The 17,998-nt window shown below is 41.4% G+C and overlaps 1 protein-coding gene across 1 annotated transcript in view; it reads right to left on the bottom strand.

Annotated features, from left to right (window-relative positions):
- Nucleotides 1-3,259: 3,259 nt before the first annotated feature.
- Nucleotides 3,260-17,998, bottom strand: part of LOC123518728 — a 45,413-nt gene continuing 30,674 nt past the window's right edge. Inside the window, 10 exon segments of the mRNA XM_045279729.1 lie at nucleotides 3,260-3,958; nucleotides 4,663-4,912; nucleotides 5,053-5,910; nucleotides 6,224-6,349; nucleotides 6,485-7,333; nucleotides 7,336-8,835; nucleotides 9,197-9,282; nucleotides 10,372-10,456; nucleotides 16,531-16,553; nucleotides 17,090-17,317. Of these exon segments, the coding sequence (XP_045135664.1) occupies nucleotides 3,789-3,958; nucleotides 4,663-4,912; nucleotides 5,053-5,910; nucleotides 6,224-6,349; nucleotides 6,485-7,333; nucleotides 7,336-8,835; nucleotides 9,197-9,282; nucleotides 10,372-10,456; nucleotides 16,531-16,553; nucleotides 17,090-17,317 (4,175 nt within the window). The 3' untranslated portion in view covers nucleotides 3,260-3,788.

Here is a 17,998-nt window from a genome sequence, read left to right on the forward strand (position 1 = left end):
GAGGAATATTTTATTCATTGAGTATTTTTTTTCGTTTTTCATTTATTTATTTATTTATTTTATTTTATTTTATTCATATATTTGTTTATTTATTTATTACTTTAATCATTATTTTTATTTATTTATTTATTTATTCATTTTTTGTGTGTATTGTTACGACCCGCCCGTAACATACTCCACTACCCTCACCTCCTCTGCTTGCTACCTCGTTCGCCACCTCTCCACCTCCCTTCCACGTCACCGTCTCAGTCGCTACCTCGTTCGCCACTTCTCCACCTCCCCTTCCACGTCACCGTCTCAGTCGAGGTCAAGGCCTCTACCAGTGAACACAACGCTTCTTGGATTACCGTGGGATCCACATCACTTACTAAGCGTTTCAGAGAGTTTGAGGGCACGTTTTTTAGAATAACTTTGTAAGGAACACGCATATCATTATGAAATTTTGCCACAGTGTACTTGACACCCTCCCCGAATATCCCAATGTGTCAAGAATCGTCAACAGTATATAATAATGGCACTTCTCCTTATAAAAACAGGAGAAAGTCACTTATCCCTCACGAAGAAACGGACAAGTGGTGAGAAATGGTGACGTAGTACTATCTGTGACGTAGTAACAAGCTCCACCCACATAGTCCCTCCCCCTGCTCCTTCCCTCCCTCTCTTCCATCCCCCTCTCCATATTTCACTCCCTTCCTCCCCTCCCCTCCCTTCCCCTCCCAGTCTATGTATTCCCCTCTCTCTCTCTCTCTCTCTCTCTCTCTCTCTCTCTCTCTCTCTCTCTCTCTCTCTCTACGTCACCATTTCTCACCACTTGTCCGTTTCTTCGTGAGGGATAAGTGACTTTCTCCTATTTTTATAGGGAGAAGTGCCATTATTATATACTGTTTACGATCCATGACACATTGGGATATTAGGGGAGGGTGTCAAATACACTGTGGCAAAATTTCATAATGATATGCGTGTTCCTTACAAAGTTATTCTAGAAAAACGTGCCCTCAAACTCTCTGAAACGCTTAGCAGCACTTCACCACTGCGACACCTCATAAGTATAGTATCACTTCCCCTCGTCCCGTTTTTTCCACATTGCCTCCATATAGGATTAGTATTATTGTTAGGTATTAAGTTGGGTTCTTTATTGTTGTATTTATTTCTGTGTTATATATATATATATATATATATATATATATATATATATATATATATATATATATATATATATATATATATATATATATATATATATGTGTGTGTGTGTGTGTGTGTGTGTGTGTGTGTGTGTGTGTGTGTGTGTGTGTGTGTGTATGTCAGTTTCATGTGTTTCATGTTATATCTATGTGTGTATGTCAGTTTCATTGTTATTGGGTTATTAAATAGCTTCTTAAGTGGCCCCTTTGCATATCTTCACCAGTTGAACCTGCAGTGTTTTTTTTTATTGTTATTGTTCACCGGCTCCCCGATGCCAATCTTACTCATTTAACCGGTGAACGTAACAGTATGTGTGTGAACTCCGCGAGTGACAGTGACAATGACAAAAACAGTCACCCACATTTTCCTATGTAACCCCTCATCAGGAACCAGCATTACTGAGAAACAACTTTGAAAAGCTTCCCCCTAACAAAATCGCGAAGTTAATGGCGGTGAGGTGTGATCAGTGCAATGGATTCTTTGTTTTTACATGCACAAGAATGCTGACTCAAATAGTAATAAAAAACTTCACCACTAGGTTATAATGTCCTACACTTGTGAGGAATGTGTGAGAAGAACAATTGATGTGTATGGGATAATATTAAATGTGTTCAGTGAAAGAGGAGCCGGTTTTAACCTAACTAGTGATGACGGATCCAGCAGTTGTGTCTTATTTGGATTGATTAACAGGCCGGCGAAAAATACTGATGAGCTGTCATTGAAAGTGACTCTTGTTTTACTCAGAAATGAATAAAGAGAATGAAGAAGAAAAACGAAACTGTTCTCCCAAGGTTTGCGCTCAATAGACGATAATTTTATGAAACACACCAAACAACAAACCAGCTACATAAAGCGTAAAAATCGTAAAAACAGCAATGCAGAAATAGCCTCGGCCATGAGAAAGTTATAAGAATATAAAATTCCCCGTTGAAAAGTGGGTATTACATCAAAGGTAAATCAGCTGATATATAGTTAGTCTGTTATTATCAATATTATATTCTTTATTAAATCGTGAAAACAATTATAATTCGCTTTCACACTAAGTATATGATAAGTACAATGAACCTGGGAAATACATTTGTATATCGTGATTGGTGCCACAGATATGGCACAATTGGGATTCATAAGTTACATATAAATTAATTGCAATAAAAAAAAGATAATGATAATAGTAATAATAATAATGATAATGATAATAACAATAATAACAATAATTATAATAATAATAATAATAATAATAATAATAATAATAATAATAATAATAATTATGGTAATGATAATGATGATAATAACAACAACAATAATAATGATAATAATAATAATAATAATGATAATAATTATAATAATAATAGTAATAATAGTAATAATAGTAATGATAACAATAATAACGATAATAACGATAATAATGATAATAATGATAATAATAATAATAATAACAATAATAATAATAATAATAATAATGATAATAATAATAATAATAATAAAAACAATAATAATAACGATAATAATGTAACAAGATAAGATGATAATGACTTTTTACCCTAGTGATAAAGTGAGTGACTAATGAAATGATTGTAGAAAAGAGAGAAGGAGGAGGAGGAGGAGGAGGAGGAGGAAAAGTTAAAGGAAGAGGAAGAGCAGGAGGAGGAGGAAGAGGAGGATGAAGAGGAGGAGGAGGAGGAGGAGGAGGAGGAGGAGGAGGAGGAGGAGGAGCTGGAGGAAGAGGAAGAGGAGGAGGAGGAGGAAAAGGAAGAAGAAGAAGAAAAGGAAGAAGGAAAGAAAAGAGTGAGATTGAAGAAGTATTAGAAATAGCAAGGTAAAAATTGAGTGGATTTGTAAGAAAAAAAAAAAAAAGTATCAGTGGTGAACGTGAATGGAACATGAGGAGCACAGTATCATGATGGGGAGGCAAGCATGTGGGAAAATAATAAAGAGACGCATTTTGAGTAGTGTGGCAGAGGTTGATATTAACAAATGCTTGAAATATATGTACTCTTCTTTACCGCAGTGAACTGATACTAAAGTTTACTCATGAATCAAGGAATGGTGTGAACGGCATCAACACAATCATGTATGCAAATGTACTATACGTGTTTACTGTATCTAACAGCTTTATAAAGACTGCACATCTGAGACTAAACATTTTGATCAGAAAGGAAGACAAATCAGTCTTACGTCACAGAAAATGTTACAATTTTTGGCGGGAAGGAATAGTGTTAGTGAAGTTATAAAATTTTACAGACTGGCAGAGCGTCTGATGACGTGATGGCTTCCTTCCACCAATGAATGCATCAGATGACGGAATTGACGACAAATAAAATTAAAGTAGGATAAAAGAAAAAAAAAAGAAAATAAGAAAAAAACGCCAGCTTCATGAGGGCTTGCTTTTCCCTTGGCCTCATGAAATGCACTGCGTCTGGAAACGGAAAGGCGGTCCTCGAAGCCTCATTTCGAAAACTTTATGTTTATACACTTTTGTCTTGGAATGAAGAGATGTCCTTTGAGTGGACCGCATTTTCTATTTCTCTCTATTGTGAAGATTTCATTTCTAAGATACGGACAAGAAACTCGCCTCACTGGTACTCATCGCTTCACTCCACGCCTCACGGACTGACGGAGGCGATGCGTCGTCGAGTGCGCCATGGTTGCCGTTCGCACCGAGGCCCTGTGTACTCGCTTGGACAGTGACACAGGTGCTTCCCGCTTACTAGTTTGCACTGACCTCCGTGCCGACAGTAGCCTCTCAAGCACGCCGCCTCCTCGCACTTATCACCTGTGGCAATAGAATTGTCATCATTATCTTCTTGTTCATTGTTAAACCTGTGGGAAAATGATTTGCTTTATTTGTAGAACCTGACACAAAGCATCCGTAGCTGAGAGAATCAAGATTTCTAGATCGATAGGGAGCTTTGGAGGAAGATTAGATGAAATTACGGATGAAAAAATTGTAGGTGGAGATGTGTGATTTTCTTTTGGCCCACCGACTTATTGCTCAAGAAGAAGAAGAAAAAGAAGAAGAAGAAGAAGAAGCAAGAGATATGAACGAAAGTAAATCAGAAAAACAACGCATGAAAGGTACAACATAGGTAATAGTAAAAACCTGGACGAAAAGAAATACTATACAAAAAAAGCTTACTGACCTAGAAATACTAATGTCACACAAAAGTAGAAAAAAATACATGATGAAGAAAATGGAAACGAATGAGACAGTCATAAGAAAAAAAAAAAAAAGAAACACAAGAACGTAAGGAAAGGTACAAGAAGTCAATAGGCCTGTAAAGCATACAGTCCTACATCCACCTATCCTTCCTATCCGTAGATTGACACTAACAATGTGATTATCATTTTGTTCCACCATTCTACGTACTTTACTTGTCAATGAAATTCTTTTTATCTATATCAAGTCTTATTTAGTGAAGCTTGAGTAAGCGATCGTGGACACTCACTGGTCACTGGACTTCTAGACTTAAAGCTCACCTCTAAACCCGTAGCTACAAGTGCAGATGGGGCCATACACCCCAGCTAGACACGTCCCTCCATTGAGACAAGGATTAGAGGCACACACATCGTCAGTGGCCGGCATTGGTAAGCCACCTGAAGACCATGACGACCATGAAGACCAGGACGACCATGACGAGTAAGGACTCACGTTAGAAACAGAGGAGGCGGTGGACCTTGACGACGAGGAAGACGAGGACAAGGAAGAACCAGACGAACCGTCAGTATTCTGTTAAGAGAGAAAGTGTGTGTGTGTGTAAATAAAGGTTCTTGTAGTTCTCCTGATTGCAGTTATTACTATATGTATACTCTCTCTCTCTCTCTCTCTCTCTCTCTCTCTCTCTCTCTCTCTCTCTCTCTCTCTCTCACCGGGTCAGAGTATTCGCGTGTGTCTTCGTGCACCAGCTGGCCGTCTTGGAACCTGCGGCTCTCTTCGTGGCCGTATACCAGTTTACCGTCACGATAATGCTCCTCATTGCTCATCTCATGTCGCCGGTTAGCTCCTCCGCCCACACCCAGACTTCCAGACAGTCCTAAAGAGGTGTCGTTCTGGAGCTGCGATCCCGAGAAGAGTTGGCAAGTCAGGCAGCCAGACCCACTCATTCCATTACTCTCCACATGCTGGTGGGAACTGGTGATGCTGCTGCTGCTGATACTGCTGCTGCCAGTAGTCTCTAAGGAATCGTCGTCTAAAGCTGAACCGTACAGGGAGGACCCGCTCCGTAGGGATCCCGAGCCTGTTAGCAGTGTGCCTGCTCCTCCCAGCACATGGGTGGTAGCGCGGCCTGAGCCAGGAGTGTGGGAGGAGAGGAGGTCAGTGCCTACTCTGCTCTCTGAAGTGGAACTGTATCTCTCTCTGTTTTCTGACGTCATAAGGGTACCATGGGCGCCTGTTTTGTCAGAGTAGCCGTCCCTGTCCTGGGTGTGCATTGTATGTTCATAGTTATCTCTGGACTGCTGTGTTCCTGTGTTGGGTCTGTAGGGACCATATTGCCTGTTTTGACTATGGATATCACTGGTATGCAACGCTTCTTCATAGGAATGCCCATTGTAAATGTCATCTTCGTGGGAATCATTGGATGGCTCATAGGGCCTATCGGAATGTCTGTGGGGAGCAGTGATGAGGGTGTTCCCGGCCAGAATGTTAGGAAGGATGTCATGGTGTGGGGTTCCTGCTAAGTCATCTTGGTCCTGCGTGGTGCTATTCTCATACACTAGTGTTCCATTCTGCGGATGCATTATTGAAATCAACAGAGGTGCAGTGAAGTGTTGTGAGGTAATGTTGTGGTACTAATTGTGCTTTCAAGACAGATGAAATGTTGGGATAGTCTCAAAGACTGGGCTTGATAATGAATGGGATGTTGTAGAGATGATGTTATCATAAAGAAATGCAAAGGAAAATGTTAACCGTAGCTGATCTGTTTGCTCTAATGAAACTGTGTGTCCTTAGACGACAATAATATCATATGAGGATGGATAGGTGGTAGTGTAAAGCTGAAAATGTAAAATGGTGTTGATAATTGCACACATTAACACTCACGTGATACCGTCGTTCGTGGTGTGATTTGTACACTGGCTGGCCATTAATGAATTCCTGTTCTTGTCGGCTCTCGAAGCGGCGACTTTCATATCCTGGGCTGTGTGGCGCTGAACTGATGTCTGGCACCTATACACAAAAGGGGGAAGAGGATTGTTTACATTCTTCTATGTAAGGATAACAAAGTATGAGTATGTGTCATCAGAATTAATGAAGCCTACTATCATCAACAATATAACTAAGTGTACGCGATAGGTATCCCACCTGAAGGAATGGAATGCCAGCATCTCCATCCATGCTGTGGTGGTGGTTCTGAATGGTCTCCTCTCTGCTGAGGTCTGTATCACCTGTGTGCCCCATCTCTCGCAGATCGTCCTCATCAAGCTCAATGCGGTTATTGTATACCAGTCTTCCATCCTCATAGCGAGTTTCATGGTGAAGATCGTATGTCTGCTGACCGTTCACATACTCCTTCTCATCTCTGACTTCATGCTGTTGTGATATAATACCTGGGCGGATGGCCTCTTGAGGCAGGTCCACTTGGCCCTCACCATACTCTTGCAGATTGAGATCGGCCACCTCGTCTCGTCCATGCTGTGTTGTATTATCGTACACCAGTTCGCCGTTTACATACCTGCGCTCATACTTCGTCATGCCAATTAGACGTCCGTTCACGTATCTGTACACAGTACGGATCTCGGAGCGACGTGAAGAAGTGTGTGGAGCATCTACCACTACACTGCCATCGGGGTAAGGTTGGTGGTCTCCCGAAACCACCGTTTGCCGTCTGGTCTCATTGTACTGATAATGAGTGGATCCCCCAGAGACGGGACCTGGACGAGGCTGGTAGGAATGGGAGTTGTAGTTGTCGACACTCTTCCTGGAATTACTGTATTCATTTGTGTTGGACGACCACACAGAACCTTGGCCGACTATATGTGTGTTATCGAGATCCACGTTGCCTTGGCTTCTATGCAAGTCATCATCTCTGTTGTCCTCCTCCGATTCTGGAAGTCGACCACGAAACACCATTTCATTGTCAACAGGTGGTATTTGGGGCAAGTCATCCTCCTCCAAGGGGCTTATGTCATAGCGGTCGTCGTCAATGTCTTCTTGCTGTTGCAGATCTTCATCAAGTTCATCACTATCTTCGTTGGTGTCAGGGTGTTGATCCTAATGCTTGGTTGCTGATGGGAAAAATCACTGTCAGACTCTCTTTGCCCATAATGATCCTGTTCATAGGTATCGAGGAGTGGTGCTCCATTGGTGTAAGGCGGCTTACTTCTGTCCTCTGATGACCATATGAGAGTGGATTGAGCAGTATTCTGATTGCTGGGTTGTGCATCCTCAGGAATTCTGGAGGCTTGTTGTACTTGTGTCACTTGCAGGTCGCGGTCATCTGTTGGATAACGTGGGCGCTGCTGTGTGAGGTGAGATTCCGAGACGGAATGGCGGGTCTGGCCACGGTGGTATGTGGTAGGTTCATTAGAGTCTGGGTGGTGGTGTGTGGGTGAATATCCTCTGTTGGGTGTCGAGGGTCTTCTGTGGGAGGGATAGTGGGAGTGACCAGATGGGTAAAAGGATCGTGTGTCTTCACCAGAGTTGTCGTAATCACCAGGTCTGCTGTAGCTGGGAGTGCGTGCAGGGTAGCGGGGATAGGAGGGAGAAGTGCTGAACTCCGTGTCGCGATGGTCGGAGGAAACTCGGCTGTAGGTAGGGTTGTACGGCCTTGGAATCGGTCTTCGATTATGAGGATGCGATGGATGAGTCTGGGGATAGGAGTTGTCTGTAGAAGCACGGTAGCCTGGGTAGGTTGTCCCAGACTGTTGCCGCTCCCTAGCAGTCATAGAGTATTCAGAAGTGTAAGAGGGAGAGCGGTTAGGGATTGTCTGCTCTCTTGTTTCATGTTGTCGGTAGTGGCTTTCCCCACCATAAGAACCATCCGTGATCAGAGCACCATTAGCGTCATACCGCCTCACCAAGTCCTCTGTACCAAAGTGATCTGCTCTGTTTTCTTGAGTGTCCTGATGTACTAGTTGGCCATCCTTGTACTTACGTTCCTCTTTTTTCTCGAAAACGGGTTTTCCATTGACGTAGTGGACGCGTGAGCTGTATTCACTGCGATGGGAGCTGCCGAGGCTTGGTTGATGTGACCCATAAGTCATCATTTGCCGCCTCAGATTTTCTTGCATGCGAGCAAAGTCCCTATCAAAGGTGTCACTCTCTTCACTTTCCTCGTGGACATTGGAGCTATATGTCCTGCTGTGGCCCCGGTTGATGCCAACAGGGGATGGATGCCTGTACCTTCCCCTGCCTGTGCTGCTGTCACGAGTGAGGGAAGATTGTGAGCGATATGTGCCAGATGAGAGTGGGCGTGATTCCAAATCATTTTCGTCTTGCACAACTCTGCGATCGTGCACAATGCGATCATTTTCAAAGCGACGTTCGTGGTAGGCATCATACACAGGTTTGCCGTTGACGTATCGCTGTTCACTCCGCACCTCCTCACGGGAGCTGTAGCCGCCATCGTGACCAGAGTGGTGCAGGCCGCCCGAGCATGAGAAGCAGGGACCCCCAGAAAAGCTTGCTTCACGTTGCTCTCGGGGAGGACTTGGCTGTGGATGGAGATTGAGTGAGTTAAGACCACATCGGTGCATGGATATCCATCTTACATGAAGTCACAAGCTTGACATCTCATATGACATCATGTAAACCTGATAAGTGGTTATGATAAAACAATAAAGGAAGGGAAATCAAGCTTTAAAAGTAAACTTGAGGAAATCCAATGTAAAAGTAAAAATATCCTATAGTAATTCTAAATTACAAATAAATCATAAGAAAAATAGGAGTTAGACATTACATGCACTGTAAGAAGAAGACGGAACATGAATGGAGAGAGAGAGAGAGAGAGAGAGAGAGAGAGAGAGAGAGAGAGAGAGAGAGAGAGAGAGAGAGACTAATAATCAAATGCCTTACCTTTGAACCGCTGACTTCCATCAAGGGGCCCAGCGCTCTAGTCACCACGTTCGGACCGCGCACCTGCTGCACCTCATGGTCAGCGCCTGTAGTAGATCAGTAGCGAATCAGTAATATCAGAGAATACGATGCAAAACAGATGTTGAAAGAAATATGATATGAAAAATGCTCTTCGTGTATAAAAATTTGTCAATATCATCATCAGTGTAGTCGTCGTTACCAGTTTTTGCAATTCGTGTTGATTGTCTTGAATCACTGACAAATTTCTGGGTATTATGAATGATATGTATCATCAATTACGCTGATCTTATTCTAAAACTATTCCATTCTTTATTTTCCATAATGAAAATAAACAAAGAAATAATCCTGTATTTGATATATGACATTCTTGAGCATTCCGAATATCATGCACTCACAACTATACCATTCCTCATGTTCTAAAATTCTCCTCTTTTTATTTTGTTCTTATTCTACTGTATATGTTGAAGTGGTGTTGAGTAGAAGTAAAGCAAAGTTAGTTCTCTGACTGTTGGGAAGATTTTAATGTTATAATGGCACATGTTTTCCTTCACCACCGCTGTCTCTAAGGGTGAGTCAAGACTAGGTCATGCCAAGGTCATACTCGCTCGTCTCCACCACCACTCCTCATCCTCACTCCAAAACAGTAAGGGATGAGGAACTTCCACTTATCACTAACTTGCTTGTTTGTTAGCACCGTGATCCAAGAGAAGAGGAGCGGGCACTCCGTGTTCTCTTGGAATGTGTATGGGATTATAAACACTCGGAATCTACGTCCTCCAGCTTTTTTTTTTTTTTTTTTTTTGTTAGGGTTATATGTATAAGGTTCGGTGTGCTTTTACTACATGAAATTTAATTCTCCGAGCTTTAGGAGAATAACATCATCCATCCATCCTGTCATCCATCCTGTCATAACACAACTTTACACATAACTCCCATTTTTTAAGCTTCCATCTAACTCTCCGCTCGTCCTTATAAATATATGCCTTACTTCACAAATAAAATCATGGTTGAAAAAGATGTCCTCTTTATGTTTATGACGTTTAGCTATTTATCTCATATGTGTTAACTGTCTTGATTCTTGAGTACATAAAAACTGAAGAATGTTCAAACTTGCATGGAGATATCCTTCCCTGAAATGTACTCCGACTTCTTACCTGCAGTAAGGGCCAATGTCAAAGACAGACCCAGCAGGAGCCTAACGCTCCCAGGTACTGCCGCCATGACTGGCAGACACTCGCTCTGTTGTCTTCTTCAGTCACTCCCAGCCTCAGACTGCTCCTCAGTTAAGTCCTTAATGTCAGTAGACGCCACACACTCTTCACTCAAACTTGTGTCCGTTTAGCGTGACCCTTTGCAGCGAGGATGCTGAGGCAACAGCCGGCAGGTCGGGAGTGAGGGGAGCCTCTGGCGCCCAGGGTATTTATATAGGGCAGCCGGACGGGGCACATCCTACCCACTCTAACCAGTCCCAGGTTGCCCCTGGCCATCCCACTCCGTCATTACTCACGACCAAACTTGACACAAACAAGGGGATGGATGATTGGCTTACAAGATGCCAAAAGATGGCACGAACACAACGTCTCCATCGGAACCACTATAACAGGAATGAAGCAGAACGAAATGGAGATCGCAAACGTTATGATAAAACAACATATACCACACGAAAGAATTATCAGAACACCATCTATACCACCATCACCACCATCACCACTATCTTTATAACTAAGAAACGGAAAGCATACAGACAAGATGACACCTTTCCCTTCTTCTCCACGCCAAGTTCTTCACACATGCTTATTTATTTATTCATTTATCTATTTCGATGTCAATGGAAAGCAAACTTGAACAGTGAGACTTTCATCCTGCAATTCTGTTGATAGTGGTGGTGATGCTGATGCCGGTGATGGACGAGGAACTCCATGTACCTCCTCCTCCTCCTCCTCCTCCTTCTCCTCTTGTTGTTGTTGTTGTTGTTGTTGTTGTTCCCTCTCCTCCTCCTCCTCCTCCTCCTCCTCCTCCTCCTTCTCCTTCTCCTTCTCCTCCTTCTCCTCTTTTTCTTCCTCCTCCTCCTCCTTCTCCTTAAATGACTCTACCAGAGGCATGGACGTGAGTGTCGCAATGTTGTAAGCTAGTAACACGAACTGGGGCCTTCACAGAGTCCTGGTACCCTCCTCCTTTTCCCTCCTCCTCCCATGCTTCGCGTCACCTCAGCTAAATGCAGATAAAAGCCATCTCTCTCTCTCTCTCTCTCTCTCTCTCTCTCTCTCTCTCTCTCTCCTTACATAAGTGGTTTCATTCATGGTGAGTGTACGTAATGTAAATTATATATATATATATATATATATATATATATATATATATATATATATATATATATATATATATATATATATATATATATATATGTGTGTGTGTGTGTGTGTGTGTGTGTGTGTGTGTGTGTGTGTGTGTGTGTTACATTTTCTTTCTCATTTACTAAATTAGTTGGTTCCATAATAGAAACAGAAAAGAATGGGTCGATAAACCATCTAACTCGGAAACATACCGGAGGAACAGACAAGAAAATCGACTCAAGACACCAGCAAAAACAACAATAAAGTAAGTACGTACATGTAGCACTCAAGTCAAACTCATAAAACGAACAAAGAAAACCCTGAAATAGCTCCGGATCATAAAGAAGTAAGTCGATACGGCAAGAGTTAAGGATGGGATGACTTAAAGTGAATAATAATGGAAGATGTGTGTGTGTGTGTGTGTGTGTGTGTGTGTGTGTGCGCGTTAGGGAAGGCTGGTTACGTAACGCTTTTGTTATGGTTATCTGCTGAAGTGTGGCCCTTTCTCTCTCTCTCTCTCTCTCTCTCTCTCTCTCTCTCTCTCTCTGTGTGTGTGTGTAAAAACACGAACAACATAAGCAACATCTTCATCCTCTACTTCATCTGTTTTCATTGTTGTTATTGTTGTTGTTGTTGTTGCTGTTGTTGTTGTTGTTGATGTTGTTCTTCATCATCTTTGTGATGGCAGTGCTGCTGTTGCTGATTGTTTCCTTTAGACACACGTCATGTTGTATCACACTCCTAATGCTGTTTCTCAGTCTAACACACCCAAGCACTCCCCAGCTCCTCCCTACCAGTGAGGGTACGAGGATTCAAAACATGGTCCTTTGCATGAATGTATCGTGACTAATGCATTGCCGTAATACACTCAACGCAACACCCACTCCATTGTTGCATTATGGGAGCGTTTATGGGATATCTTCACTACGATTCGTATCACCACCACCACCACAAACAACAATAACAACAACAACAGCAACAGCAACAACAACAACAACAACAACAACAACAACAACAACAACAACAACAACAGCAAGAAAGAAAACACTCCTCTTTCATTATCACTAACAGAATTCTGAGAAGATAGGAAAGAGATGCCTGCGTCAGTATGTGTGTGTGTGTGTGTGTGTGTGTGTGTGTGTGTGTGTTTGTTTATAGTTTCACATATGCTTTGATGAATGTATACTCTCTCTCTCTCTCTCTCTCTCTCTCTCTCTCTCTCTCTCTCTCTCTCTCTCTCTCTTATTATCTTAAAAAATCATACGAGTTAAATTGAGTATATTTAAAGTTTGTACAATACATTACCCTCATCACCACCACCAAGAAAACTCAACGCTTCCTCCTCCTCCTCCTCCTCCTCCTCCTGTACGAGTATTTCCTTCACTTCTCATTCATCAGCTTCATGAAAACGGATCAAGGTTTTTATGAAAATATATTGATATGAATGTGGCAAAGGGATACGAGAGAGAGAGAGAGAGAGAGAGAGAGAGAGAGAGAGAGAGAGAGAGAGAGAGAGAGAGAGAGAGAGAGAGAGAGAACATTCGTGTTCTTTCATCCTTTCATTTGAGCAATCCCATCCTGTCTGGTTGTCGCCTTATGAAGTGAAATGTTACAGCATAGAAAGGAAGAGATTCGCTTATATGTGTCTTTAGTGTGTGTGTGTGTGTGTGTGTGTGTGTGTGTGTGTGTGTGTCCCGATTTAAATTTTCCCTTACCGAGGGATGATGACTGACTATTTATGGTTTTTATATGTAGAAGTAATGATGTTAGTTATTATTATTATTATTATCATTATTATTATTATTATTATTATTATTATTATTATTATTATTATTATTATTAGTAGTAGTAGTAGTAGTAGTAGTAGTAGTAGTAGTAGTAGTAGTAGTAGTAGTAGTAGTAGTAGTAGTAGTAGTAGTAGTAGTAGTAGTAGTGGTAGTAGTAGTAATAGTAGTAGTAGTAAGACGGTCACTACCACCCCCACTAACAACAGCAGCAGCAGCAGCAACAACAACAACAACAACAACAACAACAACAACAACAACAACAACAACAACAACAATTATTAAAATCAGCAATTTAATCACGGACAATAATTTATGATCACACTTCATATTATCATTTTTACTACCCCGACTTTTTAATAACTGACATACATCCTGAGGAGACTGGAGGGACGGCTTCAATAACAACAGTAACAGTGACCAATAATGATAATAACAACAACGATAACAATAACAGTTTGCCTTCGTCAGCAGTTAGTTAGTCGTCCTCGTGACCTACACTCGTTCAGTTTTCCACCCTCGTCTTACTTGTTTGTATAAGATTTGTTGCCCTCCATATGTGTGGGTGTGTGTGTGTGTGTGTGTGTGTGTGTGTGGCGGGTCGTGGGGGGACGGACCGACCTTGCCAAGTGAACCTAACCTGCTTGAGGAGACTTACCGAGGGAGGGACGGAGGGAGGGAGGAGGAAGTCAAGGCTCCGTGCTTCTAACTGTGTGGTTCCTTAATTCATTTGTTGGGAAAATTGTTCATTGTATGTTTGCCTGGAGAATTAAATGAGAGAGAGAGAGAGAGAGAGAGAGAGAGAGAGAGAGAGAGAGAGAGAGAGAGAATCAGAAGAGCATACACTCCTTCAGGCTGCCAATCACGCACAAGAGGCTGCGATATTATCTTGTTGCTGTTGTTTATTTCCCACCACAAGAAACTCGAGTGACTTAACACCCACCTCCGCCACCACCACCACTCTAAATGCCTCTCATGTAGCATTAAGTTTTCTTTCATATGCTTAACCACCATCGTCAGCACCACCACTACCACCATCGCTCCTCCTGTTCCTTCATAATCATATCTACGACTTCATATGGATCAGAGTGGATCGATTTACCACTCTCAAAGTACTGGGGTCTGTCATTTAGAGTGGCGTGTCCTGAGTTCTACTGCTTTGATATCTCTTTTACGTGAATACAGAAAAGAAGAGAAAGTTGGTTAAATCTTCTTTTTATTCTTTAAGCTACAGAAGCATTCAAGACACCATTGCATACGAACCACGTTGGGAAGAAGATTGGTTGACACGTTGCTTCCAAGTCTTCATTTTGGTACCGCATTGAAAAGAAGGGTAATCAAGAAAAGAGAAAGAGAGCAGGTCAGGAAAAAAAAAAAAAATGAGGTGGATCAACTGTGTGAAGGAGAATGCTTTTAAGCCAGAATAAAACCAACTGGAGAAAGTTCATCCCAAGCAGCGACACTATTGAAACGTGATACAAGTTGAGGGCAAGAAAAAGAAGAGAAAAGAAGAAGAAGAAGAAGAAGAAGAAGAAGAAGAAGAAGAAGAAGAAATATAATTGAAAGTATCAGAATAATTGTAGGTGATTGCGGAGCTAGATTGTATGGCAAGAAAGGAATCAATCGATATCAAGTGTCATGATCAAAACTGAGTCGACTCATGGCAGCATAAAAGACAATGTGCTTATTTTAGTGAATGGAAGTGGGATGTGTTTTAACTTTCTTTTCCCTGTCTGGAACAGCAGGCAGAGGGGTTATGGTTTGATATGCCCAATGGGAGGCACAAGGAGGCGCAGGTGACATCACTCCACTCGTGTGTGGTGTGGTGGTGCATTGGTAAGTGTGAGGGATTCATTGTATGCCACAACTGCGCATCAAGAGGCCGAGGTTCGTGTTCGTAAACATTCTGGCGTCTCAACTTTTTTCCTTTTATTTGGTCAATTCTATTCAAATTTAAATTGCTTATTGCTAAAGAAGTTACATATAGTATATATATATATATATATATATATATATATATATATATATATATATATATATATATATATATATATATATATATATATATATATATATCTTTTTACATCCAGCAATATTTGCATCTTGGCTGAACATTTCAAATGATACATTTTTTTTCATTTTTTTCACAGGCAGTGTAACACAAATATTAATGATTATTGTCCTCTCTATTAACATGTCTATCTATCTGTATGTCTGTTTATGTCTGTCTGTCTGTTTCTCTATCTGTTCATTATCTATCTGCTCATTAAAGGCTCTCGCAAAGAATATTGTGAAAGGTTTGAAAGATAATTTTCTTACTTTGTTCTCTCATAAAGACTATTTTTAAGAGCTCATGTTGTGGATTTTTTTTTCTTATATCAGTGTTGCTGAATCCTTGTTTGATTATCGCTGCAAGCACGAGAACTTCAATGAATACTTCAATAACTTACACTTCCCCGGCGGTTATAAGTTGTAGGGGTAGGAGTCTTTGTTAGCCTATCATTACAACCACGAGAACATCCTTGAATATACGTCAATTAATTCCTCTACCACTTACTAAAAATTATTGTGATAAGAATCCCTGTCAAATAATCAATACTGTCACGAAATATCTAACATTAAAGAATACAAACCCTATTCTAACATATGGACCGGGTGTAATGTGATAAGCCCGTCTCATATGCTGATGTTAGTACAGTAAGAATAGGTAACCATAAAGGAGGTATTACCATTTTGCTTCTTATCCATTCCCTATCATTTGGTACAACTTTCATCAATCATGAACCAATCTGGGGCACTTTTTCTCGTTCTGCAAGTATCCTCAAACACTGTACTGGTTAAAAATTGCAAAACCTAATCCTTTTCATCCATTTCTTTCTTGAAGGCGTTTGTAAAGTCTTCATAATTTGTTTTCTTTATGTGAGAGGGAAAAACTGAGCAAGGGTAACAGAAAACGATTAAAATAAAAGATCCACTGAGATGCCAGTTCCTTAACAGGATCGAGAGAGTTAGCCAAAAGAATGGGATAAATTTTATGTCTTGAAACCTATCTCTTACTTTTAGTGCTGTGAATTGTTGCATATGGCAGTGAAAGGGTGGGGTTTGTATTGTAGAGGGTCACCGTTCATTATTGCGTGTTGGAGGATGGTGTGGAGCGCCTCTTGTCTTGCCGCTAATTCATTGAGTCAGGCAATACCTCAGTGGTGATGCGCCGTGCCTCTGTTACACATTCCTGCATCTCTGTCTCTGTTTCTCTAACACTACAATGTTCATTTCTCTCTTTATTTTTGTCCCTATATGTTTGAGTTCTCTAAGTCTCCTCACCTCTTTGTCCTTAAACGTAGAAAGTATCACTACTTTCCCATTATCATTATTGACAGAGCCTCTCGTGTTATGAAGAAGTCTGGACTGGTGGCGGTGTTGTGTGCACTGTAGCTTGATAGATGAAAAGTAAAAATTTTCGTGCATAGATAAATAGATAGTTTATTGACTGCAAGTTCTTGATGTACAATGTAAATACTGTTAAAACTGGAAGAAAAAAGTACAGTTGAAAGATTATTTGTAATTGTAGTCTACTGGAAGACTCGAAATACTGCCACGTGTAGGTATCTTACAGCTTCCCATATTTTCTTGTGTTCTTAACTCCTGCTATGGTTCAGAAGTGAAGTCACCAGCTGCACTTTGACTTTGGCTTGTATTTTCTTTCATTCTTAAGTCTATTGGTTTGCTGACAGTGACGAAATTTGACAACTGACTTAGCTGATGAGAGGACTTCAGCTTGAGGGAAGGTATATATATACATAGGCGGCCAGGAGTGTGATGTGTTATGTACACCTCATCATGACTGTGTTGGTTCTGTCGTCTTACACACTTTGGTGCTCCTGATCTTTTAAATAGACTGTTGTGGAAGCTACGGAGACTTTCAGGACTGTGTTCGCGATATGTGCTCTGGATCATTAATAGCAAGAAACTCCTACGAGAACCTGAGCATTCATTTGTGTGACCTTTGAAAATCATTCTTACGGGAGAATAAAACGCTTATAGCGATTACGAATGCCATCTTTTGAGTGAGTGTCTATCTTGGTGGAAAAGGACAGACACATGATATCCAGAATGGGGGTATGGATATAAAAATGAAACTAAACAGTAAAAAAAAAAATAAATAAAAAAATAAATAAATAAAATAGACATTGGAAGATGGAGAACGACAGACAGACATAGGTTTTCCTAGACTGTGGGAGATTAAAAGGATAAAACTAAACGATTAGAGACACTGGCAGGTTGTAATAAGGCAAAAGACGTCAGGATTCCACCATAAGTGTTACAAAAATCCCCAGCCACGTCTTAAGTAACACGGCAACACCTCACAGACTCACAACACAACACCAACCCACCACGACGCTCATAGGAGGCTCTCGTGTAGCACCATTAGGATTGTTTAATCAAGCATAGATAGGGTGTTGACCTACTGACCCCCATGTGACCTCGCCGCGGGAAATAAGGAGGTCACCACTTGCCAGAGTATCCACATATATATAGGTCAGGGGACAGTGGTGGCTCAGATCCCCGCCAGTCGGCAACCCTCGCCACCCACTCAGGGATCCCCCCAGCGTGTCGTATTGGCTGTTGCTGCTGCTGTTGCTGTTGCTGTTGCTGTTGTTGCT

The sequence above is a fragment of the Portunus trituberculatus genome, chromosome 44, assembly GCF_017591435.1.
Source record: "Portunus trituberculatus isolate SZX2019 chromosome 44, ASM1759143v1, whole genome shotgun sequence".
In the NCBI taxonomy this organism is placed as follows: Eukaryota; Metazoa; Arthropoda; class Malacostraca; order Decapoda; family Portunidae; genus Portunus; species Portunus trituberculatus.